Genomic DNA, 20,627 nt, shown 5'->3' with positions numbered 1-20,627 from the left:
TGAGAACATTACACATCAGAGTGGCAAGTAAAATGGGCATGTTACCACTAATATTACTTTACTTTAACATATTATCACTGTGACAGAGGAGAGTGACTTACACGAAGACCAAGACGTGTCTTGAGCCCACAATTATAGCAGTGCTGTAAAATGTGTGACCTTGACCTTAAAGTTTGAAGGCTGAGCAAGCATGTTAGAGAATGGTTTTTTTAGCTTCAAAATGATCCATTCATTGAATGAAATAATCCATCAATGAGGTTTAGAAAATATAAGCAAATGAAATTGTTTTTAACCAATACCCTTAAAAGGTTTGATACAAATCTGACCTTGACCTCAAGGTCAAAGGGGCAAGTGCTTGTGTCACAGAGTGAATTACCTTAGCTTCATAAAGATTCATCCAAAGTATGAATAAATTCCTTGTTGGGGCTTAAGAAATATAAACAAATGAAAGAACTTTAATCAAAACCTTAACACAAATTTGTTTGTGACTATGACTCAAAGGTCATGGGGAAATGGAGCATGTCACAGAATGAACTGCCCAAGCGTTATAGTGATTCATTCCAAGTATGATAAGAACCTATCAATGGAATAAAAAAATATAAGCAAATGAAAAATTATAAGTAAAGCTTTAATGCATATTTTCCATGACTTTGACCCCAATGTAAAAAAGGATGAACAAGTGTGTTGTAGAATTAATCATGTTAGCCTTAGAATACTCATGCCAAGTATGATATAAATCTATCATGGAGTTTAAGAAATATATTCAAAAATTAAAAACTGGTCTAAAACCTGAAAAACTTGCTACTGGTGGAAACGTTAATGCTATGTGTTACTTCTCATGAACATTAGCTGAACAATAACAAAACCTAGTGTAATATGCAGACCAAATTATATCATTTACCCTTGATCATGGATAATGTATCAATGTCTTAACTCTAAACAAAAACATATTATAATACTGTGAATGCATCCCCTTTGTTTAATAGCTTACTAGTACAGAAACAAGACTCGTGAAAAACGGTACATTATATGCCTAAGTCAAAAAGACTCATGAAAATGGTACATTATATGCCTAAGTCATAAAGACTCATGAAAATGGTACATTATATGCCTAAGTCATGCTCATGGACCTCTGTGCAGGAACTGGTATGGCATGGATGACTGGATCAACAGATCTTGATGACCCGGGTCTTTAGTTAAGGTAAGTAGTCTTGAAGTAAAGTTATTGAACAGAAACTATTATTTTCTTATTTGACAACCATGACTCTTGAACCTCTAGACCCTAGAATTAACAGGTTTCTTCCTTACCCAAATTGTAAGCCAGATACAAAGCTTGGTCTAGAGACTTATTCTAGAACAAAAGTTGCTCTGCAAAAACCCATTTGTCTCTTGTACACAATGACCCTGATCTTTGATCTCTTGCCAACAAAATCACTCGGTCTCCTCTATACCATAAGTAAAGTTGTGTGGCCTAAAACTAAAGTTATTATGCACACAACAGTTTTTCTTTTTGCTGATGACCTTGACCTTTACCTTTCCAAGTAAAATTCAACAGGCTTTGTTCTTAATCTGGAAAATGCCTTTTCTTTAAAAATTAAACCATGTTCAAATGACAAATCTGTAGAGTGCAACATATGAAGATGTAATCCCTCACATGTACCCTCATTTCTTCACCTTCTTCCTATCTGCAAGTACAAGCCTTCCAAAAAGTCTGTCCAGGTTATTTTAAAATGTAGAACTAATTTCACTGTGTGGAACCCATTTACATCTTTTCATCACAGTAACCCGGACCTTTGAAACCCAGAATTAACAGGCTTCCCCATATCCCAAGCTACAGACACAGTCTGAACCAAGTAAGTGATGAAGAGCTATTGTTATTGTGCAGAGACCATTTTTCCCCATTTTTTTTCAGTCACATTACCCTTGACCTTTGACCCTAAAACTGAGTAATGAGTAATGTTTTACCTAACCAAAGGGCAAGCATCCAAAACGTTCTGTCCAGTTATGTGATGTAGAACCCAAGTTATCATGCAGAAAACAGTATTCTTTCAGCCATGGCATCCCTGACCTCTTATATTTGACCCAACAATTTTATAGGCTTGTTCCTTACTCTAAATGCAAGCATTCAAAAAAGTTTGATCCCAGAATATTATGTAAACTAATGTTCCTGTGCAGAAACCATTTTTCATTTTTTTAGTCAGTGGCCTTCATCTTTGACCTTTAAACTACAAAACTGATATTTTTTTCTTTATCCCAATTACATGTTGTCCACAAAGGTTTGTCCCGGTATGTTTTGCAGAACTCACGTGGTTGTGAAGAAAATATTTTGCTTTTTTTCAGTCACAGTGACCTTGACACTTTTACCGTGAAATCAAAAAGTTCTTCCTTACCCCAAGTGTAAGCTATCCACAAAGTCTGGTAACTGTAGATAGTGGAAAACTAGTTACTGTGCAGAAACGAAATTCATAACATACAGACAGATGGACATCATAACACAATATGCCCAACCTTATAAAGGATGCATAAAAAAGCATTAATTCAACTTCTGCCAAAACAATCCAATTAATGAAATGTTGCATAAGTCATTGGAGCTAGAGGACCATGACAGCTAGTTCTAATAAACAGTAAATCTATGGTGCATATAATAAATGATACTGCATGCAGCAAAGGTGTATGACAAGAGAAAGACACAAGGCAAGGATGGAAAAAATTTGATAAAAGGATGAAAGATGGACAAACCCTAAATCAATTTATCCAGTTTTAAGAAGTTTTACACCAGCAAGAATTAAACTAAACATCTTAAGCGAGACAAAGGATCAGAAGAATCTTAAATAGAAAAAAAGTCGTTAAACACAATGGCTGCCTTTTATGATGCTAACCAATCTGGAATGAAAAGCCACTCATGTCAAAGATAAAATTGTGAAAATCACTGCAATCTTAAGGACAGTACATACAATTTATACTGCAATTTAATAATTCAAAGCTTCAATATTGTGATTCATGATGAAAATATTTATCAAAATATACAACAAAAAAAGAAAACGTTACTGTTCTGAGTGAAATGAAATTAAGTCATCCTTCTATACATGTCTAAAACTCCTGACTTCTTCATTGTTTGATAACTTAATGTCTTGTGGTACATGTGTTTAATTCCCATGATAAACCTGTGCTCAATATGCTATGGCATACCCTGCTATTCATGGTGTCTAAGACGAACTTCAGTCTATTCACAGTGGGTTACTTCGCTTCTGTAGGACTGCCATAATGATTTGAATTTGGTGGAAAATGCCACATGGAGAAAACTGTTTGGATAATTACATCACACTCACATTTGATAGCACTTTCTTTAATATTTTCTCTACAATGGCTTTAGTGCAGAAGGTGAAGATTTTTCCCAACATGTAGGAGAAAAAAAAAAAAAGAAAAAAAAGAATCATACAAAAGGGAATGGCACTCTACTGGGTGAAACGAATTTCAAGGAATTCAACAGGCCATTTTTTCTTCCTTTTAGATCATGAGTGTTGCAACCATCTCTGATATTCTTCAGCAAAAACAATATTTTCAAATTAGCTGCTTTGGTACATATACTAGATGTCAGTGTTGCACCATTTTCATTTAGGACAAAGTGGACATCATTGGAAGTCTTTTGGTGAAACCCTCATGTAATCAAGCAAGTCCACTTAGTGGGAGTAGAGACAACAAGATGGTCATCATGGCAACCATATTGTGTGTGTGTGTGTGTGATTTGTTTATTATTTTTAATGTAGCTTTAAAAAAATTTCAGTCATATCGCTATGATGTCTGCAGTGTGGCAGTTTATAGTGATGCCTAGCACTGGGGCATCATGCTGCAGACATGTAGCATGATGTCCCACCCAGTTACATTATCCTGATACCAGGCCGACCAGTCCTAACACTAACCTCTTAATGCTGAGTGCCAAGCGAGGCAGCTATTAGTACCATTTTTGTAAGTCGTTGGTATGACTTGGCCAGGGATTGAACCCAAGACCTCCTGCATTTGAGACAGATGCTCTAACCACTAGGCCACCAGAGTGTTCCTTGACAGACAGGGTGACAATTATTACTCCAAAAGATATATAGGATGTACAACTGGAACCATTTTCATTTAGAACCAACTAGATGTCATAAGAAGTCAAATGATGAAAACCTCAAGTTGATATAGCCATTTATTTGGAAATGAGTAGAGATAACACTAAGTTGATATAGCCATTTATTTGGAAATGAGTAGAGATAACACTAAGTTGATATAGCCATTTATTTGGAAATGAGTAGAGATAACACTAAGTTGATATAGCCATTTATTTGAAAATGAGTAGAGATAACACAAAGTTGATATAGCCATTTATTTGGAAATGAGTAGAGATAACACTATTTTTAAGATATGACTTCCATTCAGGAGTTGTAATAGCTAGATTTTCAAGAAGGCTGCTGTGGGGGCCGTACTAGACATCAGATCTGCACCATTTTCATTAAAGACCAACTAGACATCATTAGAAGCGTTCTGGTGAAATTTTCCATTGATATGACTTACTGTTCCAGTAGAGCTGTGATAAGACTTTTAAGATGGGTGCCATGGTGGCCAGATTGGCAACATTTTTATCTAGGACCATCTAAACATCATAAAAAAACCTTTTGGTGAAAACTCCATGTTGACCATTGATTCAGGTGGAAAAGTAACAAGGGTTTCATGATGGACATCAGATTGGCACCATCTTCATTTACCACCAAATAGACAATAAGAAACCTTTCAGTGAACACCCCCATGTTAACAGGACCATCCATTCATGAGAAATAGCAATGTTAACATATCAGACTTTGGATCAGCACCATTTTCATTTAGGACCAAATGATCCATGGGATGAATGCGTATGTGAAGTTTCAGAGCAATCCTCCAAGTAGTTTAGGAGGAGGAGAGATAACACTTGTTCTACTGGACCAACTAGTAAAAACACAATGCTGATATCACCATCCATTTATACAAAGTAGCAATAACAACATTTTAAGTAGCCACTGTTGTAGTCACATTGGATTTCAGATCTGGTAGGACCATGTAGACCATAGGATGAATGTGTGAGTAAAGTTTCAAGTCATTCCTCCAAGTAGTTTAGATGAACAGAGGTAACAAAACTTGTGCTAATGGATGGACAGATGATAGGCAAAAGACCATCCCATAAAGCTCATCTGGTCTATGACCAGTAGAGCTAATAAAAAATGAGGAATTCTTTACTCGCAGAGATGTAGCACAGGGGCAAGACTCCATTTAGCAGACATCACAATATACCAATAACATCAGAATCAAGTGTATCTGGACCTCCATAGATAGTCTGGTTATTTTTGGGGGAATTTCAAGGAGAACAAAGGTAGGATCTGACCAATACACTAGTGTACTACTGCAACAAGATGATAGACTATGTTGTAGACGACCCAGAGGTCAAAACAGCCTAATGACAATGTGAGTGTGTGTTGTGTGTGTAATTTGGATTTTTAACATAACTTTAACAATTTTTCAGTCATATCGCTACGATGTCTGCAGTGTGGCAGTTTATAGTGATGTCTAGCACTAAGGCATCATGCCACAGACATGTAGCATGATGTCCCACCCAGTCACATTATCCTGACAACAGGCCGACCAGTCCTAGCACTAACCTCTTAATGCTGAGCATCAAGCGAGGCAACTGTCAGTACCATTTTTATAAGTCTTTGGTATGACTGCTGGGGATCGAACCCTTATAACTAGGCCACCGGAGCGGTCCCTAATGACAGTGATATATTCTGAAACAGTATGAGCTGTAAGGAGTGTGGGTGGACCAGTGTCTATATATCCCAGCATTCCACATTCCCAAGGTAAACACATGTCCAGTCTTGTGACGAAGCCATGTTTTTTAACCACTGAGAACATGTATTCAACATCCTATGGTGTGGCAAGTTTCCTATGTCCGATTCTGAACCTAAGTGTTCAAAGCCTGCAAGGTGGCAAGGTAAAAATGTAGAATATAACATGAAATTTCACTTGCCCATCATTGATGTTTGGTTGCCTGGCTGGCTGGGCAAGGAGAATTATCATCCCCTGAACCGGGTTTTGTTTTTATGTCCTATGGAAAACATATGTCTTCAATACTCAATGATTAACACAGGTACAATGGCTGAAGCTTGCAGAACATAACACCCATTTCTAGTAAAAAGCTCCATCAGTGGTTGATAACAGAAAACAGTCCAAAGTTCCCTATATCCTGGCAGGGGCCCTGAGTGGCCGAGTGGTCTAAAGCGCTGTCCATTACGGATCACTACCATCTCACCTCTGTCTGCATGGGTTCGAGTTTCGGATTCAGCCAAAGTTGGTATGTGAGAAACCTTGCCAGTAGCTTCTCGCGGGTCGGTGGTTCTTCCCAGGGTTTTCCCGGGTTCTTCCACCACCATTAATACTGGCTGCCATGTATAGCCTATCGTGTGCTGAAAAATGGCGTTAAACCCTACAACAACAACATCTTGGCATTTGTCACTTTATATCTTAATGTCTGAGATTTTGTTCGAAGATTATGTCAACACCTACCTGTACCTTAATGTCTGAGATCTTATTCCAGGTATGTTGATTATGTTATCTGACATACAACACCTACTGGCAGCATCTCAATGTCTGACATCTTTCTAAAAGGTATACAGATTATGTTATAAAATATAAAACACCTACCTGTATCTCAATGTCTGAGATCTTTCCCCAGGATGCAGATTATGTTGTACAATAACAATACCTACCTGTATTTCAATGTCTGACATCTTTTTGAAAGGTATACAGATCATGTTAAAAAAATAAAACACCTACCTGTATCTGAATGTCTGAGACCTTGCTCCAGGAAAACTCAAACTCATTGAGAGGGACCTTGGCTTGTTTGAGGTATCGTAAAAAGCCCAGCTCATCAGGCTGCAAGATCAGCAAGGCATGGCCAATACCTCCTTCACCACGAGCTGTCCGACCAACCCGGTGAATGTATTCCTAGAACAAAGAGTACTCACATTAATTTGAGGGTCTAATTGATATTCACATGTGCAAATTTTAGCAATAAAATCTTCAGCACATGGGAAAAGTTACAACTTTAATGTGGTAATGCTTAAATGTAATGTTTCGGTGTACAGAGCTCTGGAAACTTTCTTATTCTGATCTTAAGTCTTGCCTTCAAGCATAAATTTTTTCAAGAATAAACGACATGGTACAGGAAAAGTCTACAATATGAGGACAGTAATCTTCAGTTTCCTTTCTTTATACTTTGCAATATTTCTGGCAAGTGAGGACAATAGTAAAGGAGCGCTGGGATCTTGTCCAGAATTTTGTGCCTCTGCACATTTGGTGGATTGTTCTTAATACAGTAAACCACCGATTTACATGTATATTGCATTCCTGAGAAACATGTGAATTCGGACAACTCAAATCAATCCATTATTGGAGAGCCGAATCTTCATCCCTGTTGAGTGCATAAAAAAAAGGTGGTTCCTGCTTGGAAATGCAAGCTGCATGTTCATATATTTACATGAATAACGCATATCTAATAAATATTTTTCTGCTTGGGAATTAAAATTACTTTGGGTAAATTTGAGATGTTGTAAGTCAAATATGTGCAAGTCAGATTACTGTATATGCAGCTAGGTAGTCCACCGAAAAATATAGATGGCTGATAGGTACACTTTTCCCATGTGCTTCTCACTAACTGGAAACTGGGCTGTAACTGAATGTACCTCAGCCCCTCTGACAGTAGGGGAAATAAGGACACAGAGTCGTTTTCTTATTGCAAAACTCACATTAGATTTTATTTCTCATTTTAAATGAAACACTCAAATTATATTTGGTATATGCTAAATTGCATTGTCTGACGATACATTACAAAAAAAAGCTTATAACTGCATTTATCAGATGGTGTACTGACAAGCAAAACAAAATTGAGACTAGGCTGTTTTGTAAAATACATATTCCTATGCTCCCCGACCCCAACAGATCTGTGACCCTAGGATCAAGTCTCACATGGTAAGATTAGACTGCAGGGACCAATTTTAGTTGCACATCTAAATTCATGCCTAGCTAGTGCATATATAATTTTTCTAAGCCATAGATCTCAACAGTTTTCAAGTTATGATCCAGGGGTTCAGTCCCTGAAGGTAAGCATGCAACCTCTGATCAATGTCATGTGCACATCCAATTTTGTCTTTCTTTTTGCAATAATTATGTGTGTGTGTGTCTATATATATATGGTTATAGGGTGAGGATAGGGCATATATAAGTTGTATGACCCAGCGCAACAACTGTATGCACCCAGGGCATGACTCAGACATCCCATTCAAATAACCATCCAGCAGATATTCACACTCAGGTCAACAATCACACACAGAGACCAATTCTCAGAAATGTCCATCTCTTATTTTGGAATTCATATTTAATTTATGTACAACAAACCCCACAAATGGAGCCATTTCAAATTTTAAAACCATGCTACACATAGAAAGATCACTGATCACATCCCTGTGTTTGATGTCTCTATCCAGAACAATGATCACATCCCAGTGTTTGAAGTCTCTATCCAAAACAATGATCACATCCCGGTGTTTGTAGTCTCTATCCAGAACAATGATCACATCCCAGTGTTTGAAGTCTCTATCACGAATGCTGATCACATCCCAAGGTTTAATGTCTCTATCATGAATGCTAATCACATCCCATAGTTTGAAGTCTCTATCTGGAACACCGATCACATCCAAAGGTTTGAAATCTCTATCATGAACACTGATCACATTCCAAGGTTTGAAGTCTTTATCATGAACACTGATCACATCCCAAGGACTGAAGTCTCTATGCTGATAACATCCCAAGGTTTGAAGTCTCTATCCTAAAGACTGATCATATCCTAGATCTGAAGTCTCTATCTGGAACACTGATCACATTCCAAGGTTTGAAGTCTCTATCATGAACACTGACCACATCCCAAGGTTTAAAGTCTCTATCATGAACACTGATCACATCCCAAGGACTGAAGTCTCTATGCTGATAACATCCCAAGGGTTGAAGTCTCTATCCTAAAGACTGATCATATCCCAGATCTGAAGTCTCTATCTGGAACACTGATCATATCCCAAGGTTTGAAGTCTCTATCATGAACACTGATCACATCCCAAGGTTTGAAGTCTCTATCATGAACACTGATTACATCCCAAGGTTTTAAGCCTCTATCATGAACACTGATCACATCACAAGGTCTGAAGTCTCTATCATGAACACAGGAAACATTGCAAGGTTTTAAGTCGCTATCCTGATCACTGATCACATCCCAAGGACAGAAGTCTCTATCCTGATCACATCCCAAGGTTTGAAGTCTCTATCCTAAAAACTGATCATATCCCAGATCTGAAGTCTCTATCTGGAACACTGATCATATCCCAAGGGTTGAAGTCTCTATCATGAAGACTGATCACATCCCAAGGTTTGGAGACTCATAGTGAATAGTGCAGGAGGAGTTGTATATGCATATATAAATAGAAGCGATAACATATTTTCACATCCCTTTGTTTGAATTACAGTGTTTTCCAGTGCAGAACACCTGTGGAGAATATCTTCATCTTTCCTCAACTGACTGGTGTCTTTCATCATTTGACCTAGTGAGATCATTGTACACAAAAACTGGTACAAGTCTCAGATTTTCATCTTCACTTGAGCATTCTTTCACATGATCAAGATAAATATTAATTACACCAGATTTATAACCAAAAATAAGCAGCAGGTGAAGCATTCTCCCACATACAGGTGCATTTGCACTGCCCAACCCAGCTACATGGCTTTGTACAGTTTCTGTAGTTTGATTGCAATTTGAAAAAGCCATTATTGTTAACTTATTTTGAGAAAAAAAAGGAATATCCTCATTATTGTTCATGAAAGGGAAAATGATTCAGGATCAACAATAAACTGAAGACTATCACTGCGTTTGGTTTGTCTTACTGAATCTTCAGGATTAGAGTGGACTTTATTTGTTTATCTGTTTGCATTTGAATCACTGCACAAGCTATCTACAGTGTACAGTTCTGATGCTGTGTACCATCATTATCTTAGTAGTCTCAACCACTGTTCTTTAAATGCTAATACTCGTTTAATGGTCATTCAAAGTCAACAAATTTTTTTTCAAGGGATGGGAAAATTACACCATCGGGATGCCAAGTTTCCTATTATACACTGATGCATATGAAGAACGCTATTAATCCATGCCTTTTTTGTATTACCCCCCCAAAAAAAAAACAACAGGAATAAAAACAGTACAGATTGTGCTATAGCAAGCAGTCAGATACCAACCTTTGGGTCATCTGGTGGATCAAACTGGACAATCCAGTCCACAGCTGGAATGTCCAATCCCCTGGCTGCCACATCAGTACAAAGCATGATGGCCTCCTTTGCATTACAGAACTGGAAGAAAGTCTGGGTTCTCTTGGCTTGTTTCTGTTTTCCCTAAAAAATAAACACAATCTGTAAATTTGAGGTATGTAGACAACTTAACAGAAGTTTTTTTTGGCGCCAAATACAGAAGTCCTATCGGGAAAATCAACCCCACATCAACTGTATAAAACTGAACAGCCCTGTTCCCAGGATTCTCTCTCTGAAGTGTTAAGCTATGCTGAGTATGCAGCCCTGTTCCCAGGATTCTCTCTCTGAAGTGTTAAGCTATGCTGAGTATGCAGCCCTGTTCCCAGGATTCTCTCTCTGAAGTGTTAAACTATGCTGAGTATGCAGCCCTGTTCCCAGGATTCTCTCTCTGAAGTGTTAAACTATGCTGAGTATGCAGCCCTGTTCCCAGGATTCTCTCTCTGAAGTGTTAAACTATGCTGAGTATGCAGCCCTGTTCCCAGGATTCTCTCTCTGAAGTGTTAAACTATGCTGAGTATGCAGCCCTGTTCCCAGGATTCTCTCTCTGAAGTGTTAAACTATGCTGAGTATGCAGCCTTTGAGAAGTGGAATACTAAATGTTGATAGACAGACCCAACCAAACATGACACACAGCACAACAAAGGAAATGCATTAAAGGCTGGGGTCTGGGTGTAAAAGTAGGCCCACCCAGAAACGTTCTGCAACACAATAGCATACCAAACAGACGCCAAGACAGTCATGTACAAAGTTTGAAAATTACAAATGACCTACATAAGATTTCCTTGAAAATCATCCCAAATGTTCTTGATCATATACAGATTAAACCATGCATACACAAACTCAATCCAAGGTGTACATGAACTCAATCCAAGACATACATGAACTTTAGCCATAAAATAAAATCTGAATTCTGTCTACAAACTCATATTTAGCTCAGTTTGGTGAATGGAAGATGGTGAGCATCCTTATCCAGGGTCATAACCTAGTCACTAGCCAACAGTTGTATAGCTAGACGTTGAATACTCAGTACAACAAGTTTAGCAAAGTCAAAAACTAATTTATTTCTCCAAGTTACAGGGTGAAATTTAAAAAGTATTGTGAATTAAATCCAAAATAATCCTGAACGTCCCATCACAAGTCCAAAAGGATAGAATTCCAATAGTCCTGAATGTGCTGATGTACCAATAGACTTGAATATGCTGATGTACCAATAGTCTTGATGTACCACAATGATATACTCCTGAATGTCTTTGAGTCCTCAATAATCCAAAAGTAGTGTTTCAGTCCAAAAAGTGCTTAGCATTTCCAACAAATAATTTAAATAAATGATCCCTCTCAAATTATATCTGAATTCAACAATAATTGATTCCTGAGGCTGATCATAAAACAGGAAAGAAGACTTTATTGGCAAAACCTCTATTTATATACAAACTGTCACCTGATCTATGATGCAACATAATGCCCTGGAATGACCTTAACGTGGGTCATTTCATAATGGAAAATTCCATCAAAGCTCTCAATAATTTCACTTCTAGAACATTTTAAACTCAGATAGCTATGTCAACATGTTTACAAATGACCATTATCTTAAAGTAAAATTACAATCTTTTATATAGATATACATAGCAACAAGTACTCAGAGAAAAGAACAATGATACCTATATGTTGTAAATTTGAATTCAGACACTGTACAAGGCTCTGTTGGAGGTTGGAGGTTTGAAAGACAGCAACCTCTTTTGCCTCCCAATTATTCTGCATAGTCTTCATTCATGCAAATAAAGTACTTTGCAACAAAGTAAATTTATTTACATGTATATAGCAAACTGGGATGACAGATACAGCAGGTTTGTTGCTGATCTTCACACCATAAAAATCAAGCACTCTTTCTAGAGCATCTCCAATCGATGGGCTAATGTGGATGCTGTACACAAGGAATCTACAAACTAGGGTATAATGCCTAACATTAATCTTTCTCAAAATATAGGTGTTCTGGAATCATTTCATGGATCAATTAAATTTTTTGTTTTTATTGCAACAGTCTTAAAGTGTTTAACTGGCAATTCTAAACAAACATTTTGTAAGCTCCAACACAGGTCTTCGAGAACATGCAAATATTTGAAGATATAGATCAAGGTACTGGACATATTAATGATTTTAAAAAAAGATGCCAGGAAGTCAAATATCTTCTCTATTTAAGTGATATTATTAGCTATGGTGAATTTCATGGATGTTTCCTATGGAGGCAGTTTTGTGAGTTGTGTGTGTGTGTGTGTGAGAGATTTGGATTTTTAATGTAGCTTTAACAACTGTCCAGGCATATCGCTATGATGTCTGCAGTTTGGCAGTTTATACTGATGTCTAGTGCTGGGCATCATGCCTCAGACATGTATCATGTCCCACCCAGTCACACTATCCTGACACCAGGCATAGCAGTCCTGATAGTAACCTCTTAATGCCGAGTAACAAGCTAGACAGCTGTTAGTACCATTTTTGGAAGTCTTTGGTATGACTCAGCTGGGGTTCAAACTCACAACCTCATGCATCAGAGGCTGATGCTCTAACCACTTAGGCCACTGGAGCAGTGTTTTGTTTGAATTGACACCCTCAGTCCAACTAGATAGTCTCACCTACAGAAATTTGAAACACTGGCCATTTTCATGTGAGAAGGTGTGGATGTTCTGATAATTGCACTAAGTTCACTTGCTTTCTTTGTTACTGATTAACTGATATAAACACACAAGTCTGGATCATCTCACAACACTGCCATATGCTTCAATTTCAACAACTCAGTTAATAATTACCTGAGCTGTCTAGTTCTTTCCTCACAATGTATGCATATGCATACATAAATAGGTACTTTTATACAAGATTTTGTGAAAGACCAAATGTTTTCAATAACTTTCCATATATTGTCAAAGTTATGTTGAATAGCAACACTTGTTTAATATTTTAGCATGACGTGATCAACTATCAAGCCTGCCCATGATGATATAATCATCAAATGATTTATGTCTCTTATTTAAAATATTTTATTTATTATATATTGAAATGTGAATTATAGAAACCTATTGGCAAAATAATTTTCAGTTCATTATCAAACACATTCAAGATCTCATAAGCCTATATAATAAAGAAAACAAATATGGCTTCCTGAGTGGTACCATGTTCAGCCAATCAGATGCATGATCTCATTAATATGCATCATGTTCAGCCAATCAGATGCATGATCATCTCATTAAAATGCATCATGTTCCGCCATTCTGATGCATGACCATCTCATTAATATGCATCATGTTCAGCCATTCCGATGCATGACCATCTCATTAATATGCATTATGTTCAGCCAATCAGATGCACGATCATCTCATTAATATGTATCAATCTCACTCATTCTCAAACTCATTCAAGATCCTGAAGCTATAAGTCCAAATTCCAAGTTCAATCGAAATAGATCAAAATTATGACTTAAGGAATGGTAACAAGCTCAACTAATCTGATGCAAGCTCAGTTACTAAGTATGTATGGATCTCACTCATTGTCAAACAAGAGCTTGATTATGTAAGCAGATTTTTCAAGTTTGACCAGAACTGGATAAAAAATAGTTGGCTTCCTGGGTAGTAACAAGATCAGGCAATCAGATGCAAGATCACCTCATTAACATGTGTACAACTCACTTGTTATGAACTTACCCAAGACCTTAAATATATTAGCATGTATTTCAAGATTAATCTTAACTGTATCAAAACTATGGTCTCCACAGCTGTTGAAAGGTCAGCCAGTCAGATGCAAGAATACTTTATGCATGGCCCTTGCTTAGTATTGAGGTCATCCAAGATCTTGATGATACAAACTCAAATTTCAAGTCTGATCAAATGAGACAAAATTGCAGAGTGGAAACAAGCTCAATCACTCAAATGCATGATCATCCTATTAGGGGGCGCTCACCAATTAATATGTACTTTAGAGAGAGTGACGTATGTAAGGTGAAGTAGTTTGCATTTAAAACATGCACAATGGAGAGAATGTTGGCATACCTATATGCTACAGTAATGTAACGTGGATGATATTTCTTTGGATATTGTACTTTTGGAAATTTTACATGATTTAAGCACACTGCTAACTAAAATGACTGCTCCCTTGTGTTAAAAAATCAGCCTGAATTAGTCTAAAGTACACTATACATAGGAGCTATTAAAATAGGGAAAATGAATTTTGCCAGACTAGACAATACGAGCTTCTGAAAGTGCAATGAGAGAATTACCAAATATATAAAATGTAAAAAAAGTTATCAGCTCTTTATTATACAATTTACCTCTGAAGTTCAGGAAGTGAAAATGACCAAGTAGAGCTAGCACTTTTTTGAAAGGTTCACATTTGAAGTAAGGCCAAGCTGTATACTCTATAACCCATAGTACACCCATCAATCATACATCAAAATAAAGGGAATTAAAGGTTTTTTTAATTATACCTAAGATATACAAGGTCTTTTTTAAATAGCCAGTATAACCAATGAGGAAAGACGGGGAAATTCTTTTTCTTTAAAATCTTAACCCTATAGAAAATGTGAAACTGTATAGCGCCACCTTAATATGCAAACAAGTTCAATCACTTAGATGCATGATCATGCCATTAATATGCAAACTCAAACACTCAGCTGCATGATCGCCCCATTAATATGCAAACAAGCTCAATCACTCAGATGCATGATCATCCCATTAATATGCAAACAAACTCAAATATTCAGTTGCATGATCGTCCCATTAATATGGAAACAAGTTCAATCACTCAGATGCTTTATCATCCTATTAATAAGCAAACAAACTTAAACACTCAGATGCATGATCGTCCCATTAATATGCAAACAAGTTCAATCACTCAGATGCTTTATCATACCATTAATATGCAAACAAGCTCAATCAATCAATCAGATGCATGATCATCCCATTATTGGGGGCGCTCACCAGTTAATATGTACTTTTGAGAGAGTGAAGTATGTAAGGTGAAGTTGTTTGCATTTGAAACATGCACAGTGGAGAGAATGTTGACATACCTCTATGCTACTTTAATGTAATGTGGCTGACATTTTTTTGGATATTGTACTTAAGAAAATTGTACATGATCTAACCACACTGCTAACTAAAATGACTGCTCCCTTGTGCAAAAAAAAAATCAACCTGAATTAGTCTAAAATGCACTAACTTTAGCACTTATTAAAATAGAGAAACTTAATTTTGCCCAACTAGAAAATACCAGCCTCTGAAAGTGCAATGGATGAATTACTACATATATAAAATCTAATAAAAAGTTATCAGCTCTTTTTTTACAATTACCTCTAAGTTCAGGAAGTGAAAATGACCAAACAGAGCTAGCAGTTTTTTCAAAGGTGCACATCTGGAATAAGGCCAAACCAAATACTCTATAACATATATTATACCCATCAATCATACACAAAAATAAAGGGAAATAAAGGTTCTTTGATAACTACCCAAGATAAACAATGTCTTTTTTAAACAGCCAGAATAACCAGTGAGGAAACCTGGGGAAATTCTTTTTCTTTAAAATTCTAACCCTATGAAAAATATGAAACTGTAGAGCGCCACCTATTATGCAAACAAGCTCAATCACTGTGACGCATGATCATACCATTAACTCATTCAGCCCCAGACCCATTATCAGTATCACTGCTGCTATGCCCCAGCAGCGCTAAGCTGTGTCTAGCTGCGTGTGCCCCAGAGTTTTTACCTGTTTGAAAAATTTTGTAAACATCGTGCACATGCATTCACTCTTACCTTAATTTCTCTGCTTATATCCAATTAAAATCCAAGAAAGTTTCACCATTTATTGCAAATGAATTTGTCTACACAGTGATGTATTTTTTTTCCCTATTTGTCCAAGTCTTTCACGACTTATTTATAGAGAATTTACAAAATTATGTGCAACGTTTATCCGCAAGAACTCGATCATCATCGCTGTCAGCATCCTCATCTTCGGACGATTCAATCTCAGAAACTTCTATGTCCGAATCGAAATCTCACAAAATATCCAACTGCCGAACATATCTTTCCTCAGCTTGCTCAGTATTTTCAAGATCAAACCCGAGAAACTCCTCATTTTTGCTCTCATCAAAAATCACTCTTACGTCCGCCATCATTTATGATTTTTCATCACCAGAACACGTGTAGTTAAACCGCTTTCAAAACAGGAGCCCTTAGCTTCTGAACAATTCAAATTTCCGCAAATGAAAGTAAAATCATTTCTGATTGGTTTAATAGTTGTTAGTTCTTGGAATAAACCCATTTCTAACCAATCAGAGACGTTGAATCTAACACACATTCATCACGCTTGGAGACGGGATCGGCCATTGAATGCAGTAAAAAGATCACGACTACAGGCGGGATCGGCCATTGAATGCAGAAACCAGATCACGCCTACAGACGGGATCGGGGCTTAAAGGGTTAATAAGCAAACAAGCTCAATCATTCAGATGCATGATCATCATCAGATTAATATGCATGTTATCATGCTCATTATTGCACTAATCCAAGATGTTGGGGCGCTTACCAGTTATTATGTACTTTTGAAAGAGTGACATATGTAAGGTGAAATTGTATGCATTTAAAACATGCACAGGGGAGAGAATGTTGGTGTGTATGTGTGATCTGATTTTTAATGTAGCTTTAAAAAGAATTCAGTCATATCGCTATGATGTCTGCAGTGTGACAGTTTATAGTGATGTCTAGCACTGGGGCATCATGCCGCAGACATGTAACATGATGTCCCACCCAGTCACATTATCCTTACACCAGGCCGACCAGTCCTAACACTAACCTCTTGATGATGAGTGCCAAGCGAGGTAGCGGTTAGTACCATTTTATGTCTTTGCTATAAACTCGGCCGGGGATCAATCCCATGACCTCCTGTATCTGAGACGGACACTCTAACCACTAAGCAACTGTAGCGGTGGAGAGAATGTCAGCATAACTCTACGCTACTTTGATGTAATGTGGTTCACATTTCTTTGGATACTGTACTTGTGGAATCTGTACATGATCTAAGCACACTGTTAACCAAATGACTGCTCCCTTATGCTAAAAAAAGTCAGCCTGAATTTGTTTAAAGTACACTAACTTCAGCAGCTATTTAAAATTGGGAAAATGAATTTTGTCAGACAATACCAGCTTCTGAAAGTGAAATGAATTAATTACCAAATATATAAAATGAAAAAAAAGTTATCAGCTCTTTTTTTTTTTTACAATTAACTCTGAAGTTCAGGAAGTGAAAATGACCAAGTGGAGCTAGCAGTTTGTTTTTTTAAAGGTGCACATCTGGAATAAGGCCAAGGTGTATACTCTATAACCCATCAATCATACAATCATATACCAAAATAAAGGGAATTAAAGGTCCTTTGAACAATACCTAAGATATACAAGGTCTTTCTTAAATAGCCAGTATAACAGTGAGGAAACCCAGGGAAATTCTTTTTCTTTAAAATTCTAACCCTATGCAAAACACAAAACTAAAGAGCACCACCTCTTGATGACACAAGAATAAATTTATTCCAGGTTTGACAAAAAAACAGAAATATGGTTTTCAGACTGCTTCAGCCAATCAGATGCAAGATTACCTTATTAATATGCATGGACCTTGCTCATTATCAAACTCACTCAATATACATTTATATTCCAAGCTAGACCACAAATGGGACTTCCTGAGTGTAACAGGTTCAGCCAATCAGATGCAAGATCACCTTGTTAATATGCACAGCAGTGAACCCATCTGAGATCTTAATGACCTATGCATATATTCCAGTTGGATCAAATCAGAGCAAAAATAAGGTCAACCAATCACATACAACATCACCTCAATAATATGTTTTGACCTCGCTCATTATCAATCTCATTTGAGAGCTTGATGATATAAGCCCGCATTCCAACTTTAATCAAAATCAGATCAGTAATATGGACTCTGTAGCGGTAATAGACAACCGTTGATGGATGTACAAAATTGCAAAAACGATGCAGGCCTATGCCATAAATTCCACTTTGCCTAATGGTTACATGAGCTAATAAAACCACAAAATACCTTATATTTATCCACTTGGTGATAATTTATGTTTCTTCTTTAAATAAATAACAATGAATGTATATATTTTAACCAAATGGTTCTTGTAAATTTAAATGTTAAAATGTATTACAAGTTAAATAACAAACTCTAGATTAAACAATGGTTTATTATTTATCTAACCCTGGAATTGACTGTCCATTCAACATTATGTCTGTCAGAAACACATTTTTCAGTTTACTGTGGATAGGGATACAGCCTTCAAGCAGGTACACACTGGCTAGGCCAGCCAACAACACCAATAAGCTTAAAGACCATGCAGAGGGTCATTTCTTATGGTCAATCCCTCCTTTTGATGGTCACACCCATAAGCTTTTCTGGTCTTTATTTGTTGCATGCATGAGGAAACCTGATGAGTATAATGAAAGTGGATTTAGTGTCCATTTATATGCTTGATTTAGTAGTCTTGATATACATAAAGGCAGATGAATCTATACATGAATTATCTGGATCTCTCATTCATGTGGACCGCTAGAAAATACCAATTTCTTCTTTACATTATTTTACTTTTATCCAGACAAAATCCATGTCTTCCAGGAAGTCTGAATAATTCATAAATGATTGTAAAAGTAGGATTTGTTACCTCCACCCTCGATATAGCTCAATTATCAATTCTTGAGACCCCCTAATCTTGTACTCCATTTCATAAACACGCAAGATCAGACAACGACACAGATACTGTGAAGAAAAAAATCACAATCAGACTGCATATGCATGGTCTGCTTCAACCTTATCAGTATCTGGATAATTGAGAAAAGAAGCAATTCAACTCCAATTCCAAATATTAGTATAGCAGTTTGAATGACAGCTTTTAAACAAGTTTCTTCACTTTTGGTCAAGATTTGTCTCCTGCCAAAATGAATGGATAAGTCAACTTCTGTATGACAATCAAGCTGTACTCCTACCAAAACCAATTTTAATCTCATAAAAACAAATATATATATATATATATATATATATATATATATATATATATATATATATATACACACACACACACACACACACACCAGACAAAATGGAAAGTGCTATCCATGGATTCTATAGAAGAATGCTTGATAATAGCAGGCAGAATTAATATTTTAATACAAATAATACTATCATACAGGTTAGAGATTTTCTAATTCATACTCTATGGAGATTCGAACCCAGGTCCGTGGGTAAATGGCATCCAACGCCTTGCCTGCGATATATGTCCTATCTTCTGTTATATGACCTTGACCTTTCAACCTCCAAGAAGAATATATATGTATGTACAGGGCATATCAGCACAATACTAACTATATGATGCTAATTAAAAGCATACAAATTTGAAAAAGAACTAATTATCAAAATATTCCAAAATAAGTATCAGCATAAGGAACTCTGAAAAAGGTAAGGTCTTTAAAATTCTGTAAATGGCATATAAAATGAATCTAAAAGTTATGACCTTAAAATTCTGTCAATGACATAAAAATAAAATCAAAAGGTAAAAAGAAAAATATAAAATCCTCAAAAAATCAGTTCCAAATTTATGTTCTGTAATACTGCTTTCCCTCAAATAAAATGTCCAGTTATCTCTTGTGGTACATCATCCTACAAGCAAGAACACTTTCCTCACATTGGTGAACCTTGCTTGAACTCCTTGGCAGACTGTTCATGGTTTTACAGTATGTACTCCAACAGGAAACTGCAGATCTGTCATTGCATAATGCACCAGCAGATCTGGGTATGTGCAGTTTGTTAAGAATAATCAGTATAACAAACAATACAGACCTGATATTCTGGTGCAATATGTGATTGCAGATTAAGGTCTATGTTGTTTGCAGTTGGATCCAACTTCAAAGCAAGTAGATACGGTATACAAATGTATTCATACCAACTGACAGATAGTCCCATCAGTATTTTGTATTGCACTCAACAGATCCCCACACACAGAAGGGGACTGATAAAGGTTAGAAGTTTGAGAAGAAAATATATAATTTCACATCTTCAATAAAATCAATGAGGTCTGTATTCAGAAATGGTTTAATTTCTACTGCATTACAAATTAAACTGGAATTACCCAAAGTGACTTAGTAGAGAATACTGGTAGTCTCATTTCAGGGGTCACCATA

General features: G+C 36.7%; 1 protein-coding gene across 2 annotated transcripts in view; it reads right to left on the bottom strand.

Annotated features, from left to right (window-relative positions):
- The window catches only part of LOC149797225 (uncharacterized), a 128,293-nt gene that overhangs the window by 42,323 nt on the left and 65,343 nt on the right, over positions 1-20,627 (bottom strand). For both annotated transcript variants that reach the window (XM_089961914.1, XM_089961913.1), the window contains exons 14-15: positions 10,342-10,494; positions 6,841-7,011 (exon numbers count right to left, since the gene is read on the bottom strand). In XM_089961914.1, the coding sequence (XP_089818040.1) occupies positions 6,841-7,011; positions 10,342-10,494 (324 nt within the window). The remainder of the gene's footprint in view (positions 1-6,840; positions 7,012-10,341; positions 10,495-20,627) is intronic.

This window comes from Sinohyriopsis cumingii, chromosome 6 (genome assembly GCF_028554795.1).
Source record: "Sinohyriopsis cumingii isolate HCF-2022 chromosome 6, ASM2855479v2, whole genome shotgun sequence".
Taxonomy (NCBI): Eukaryota; Metazoa; Mollusca; class Bivalvia; order Unionida; family Unionidae; genus Sinohyriopsis; species Sinohyriopsis cumingii.
Note: the sequence above shows the minus strand (reverse complement) of the source record. Positions and strands in the feature narration are given on the sequence as shown.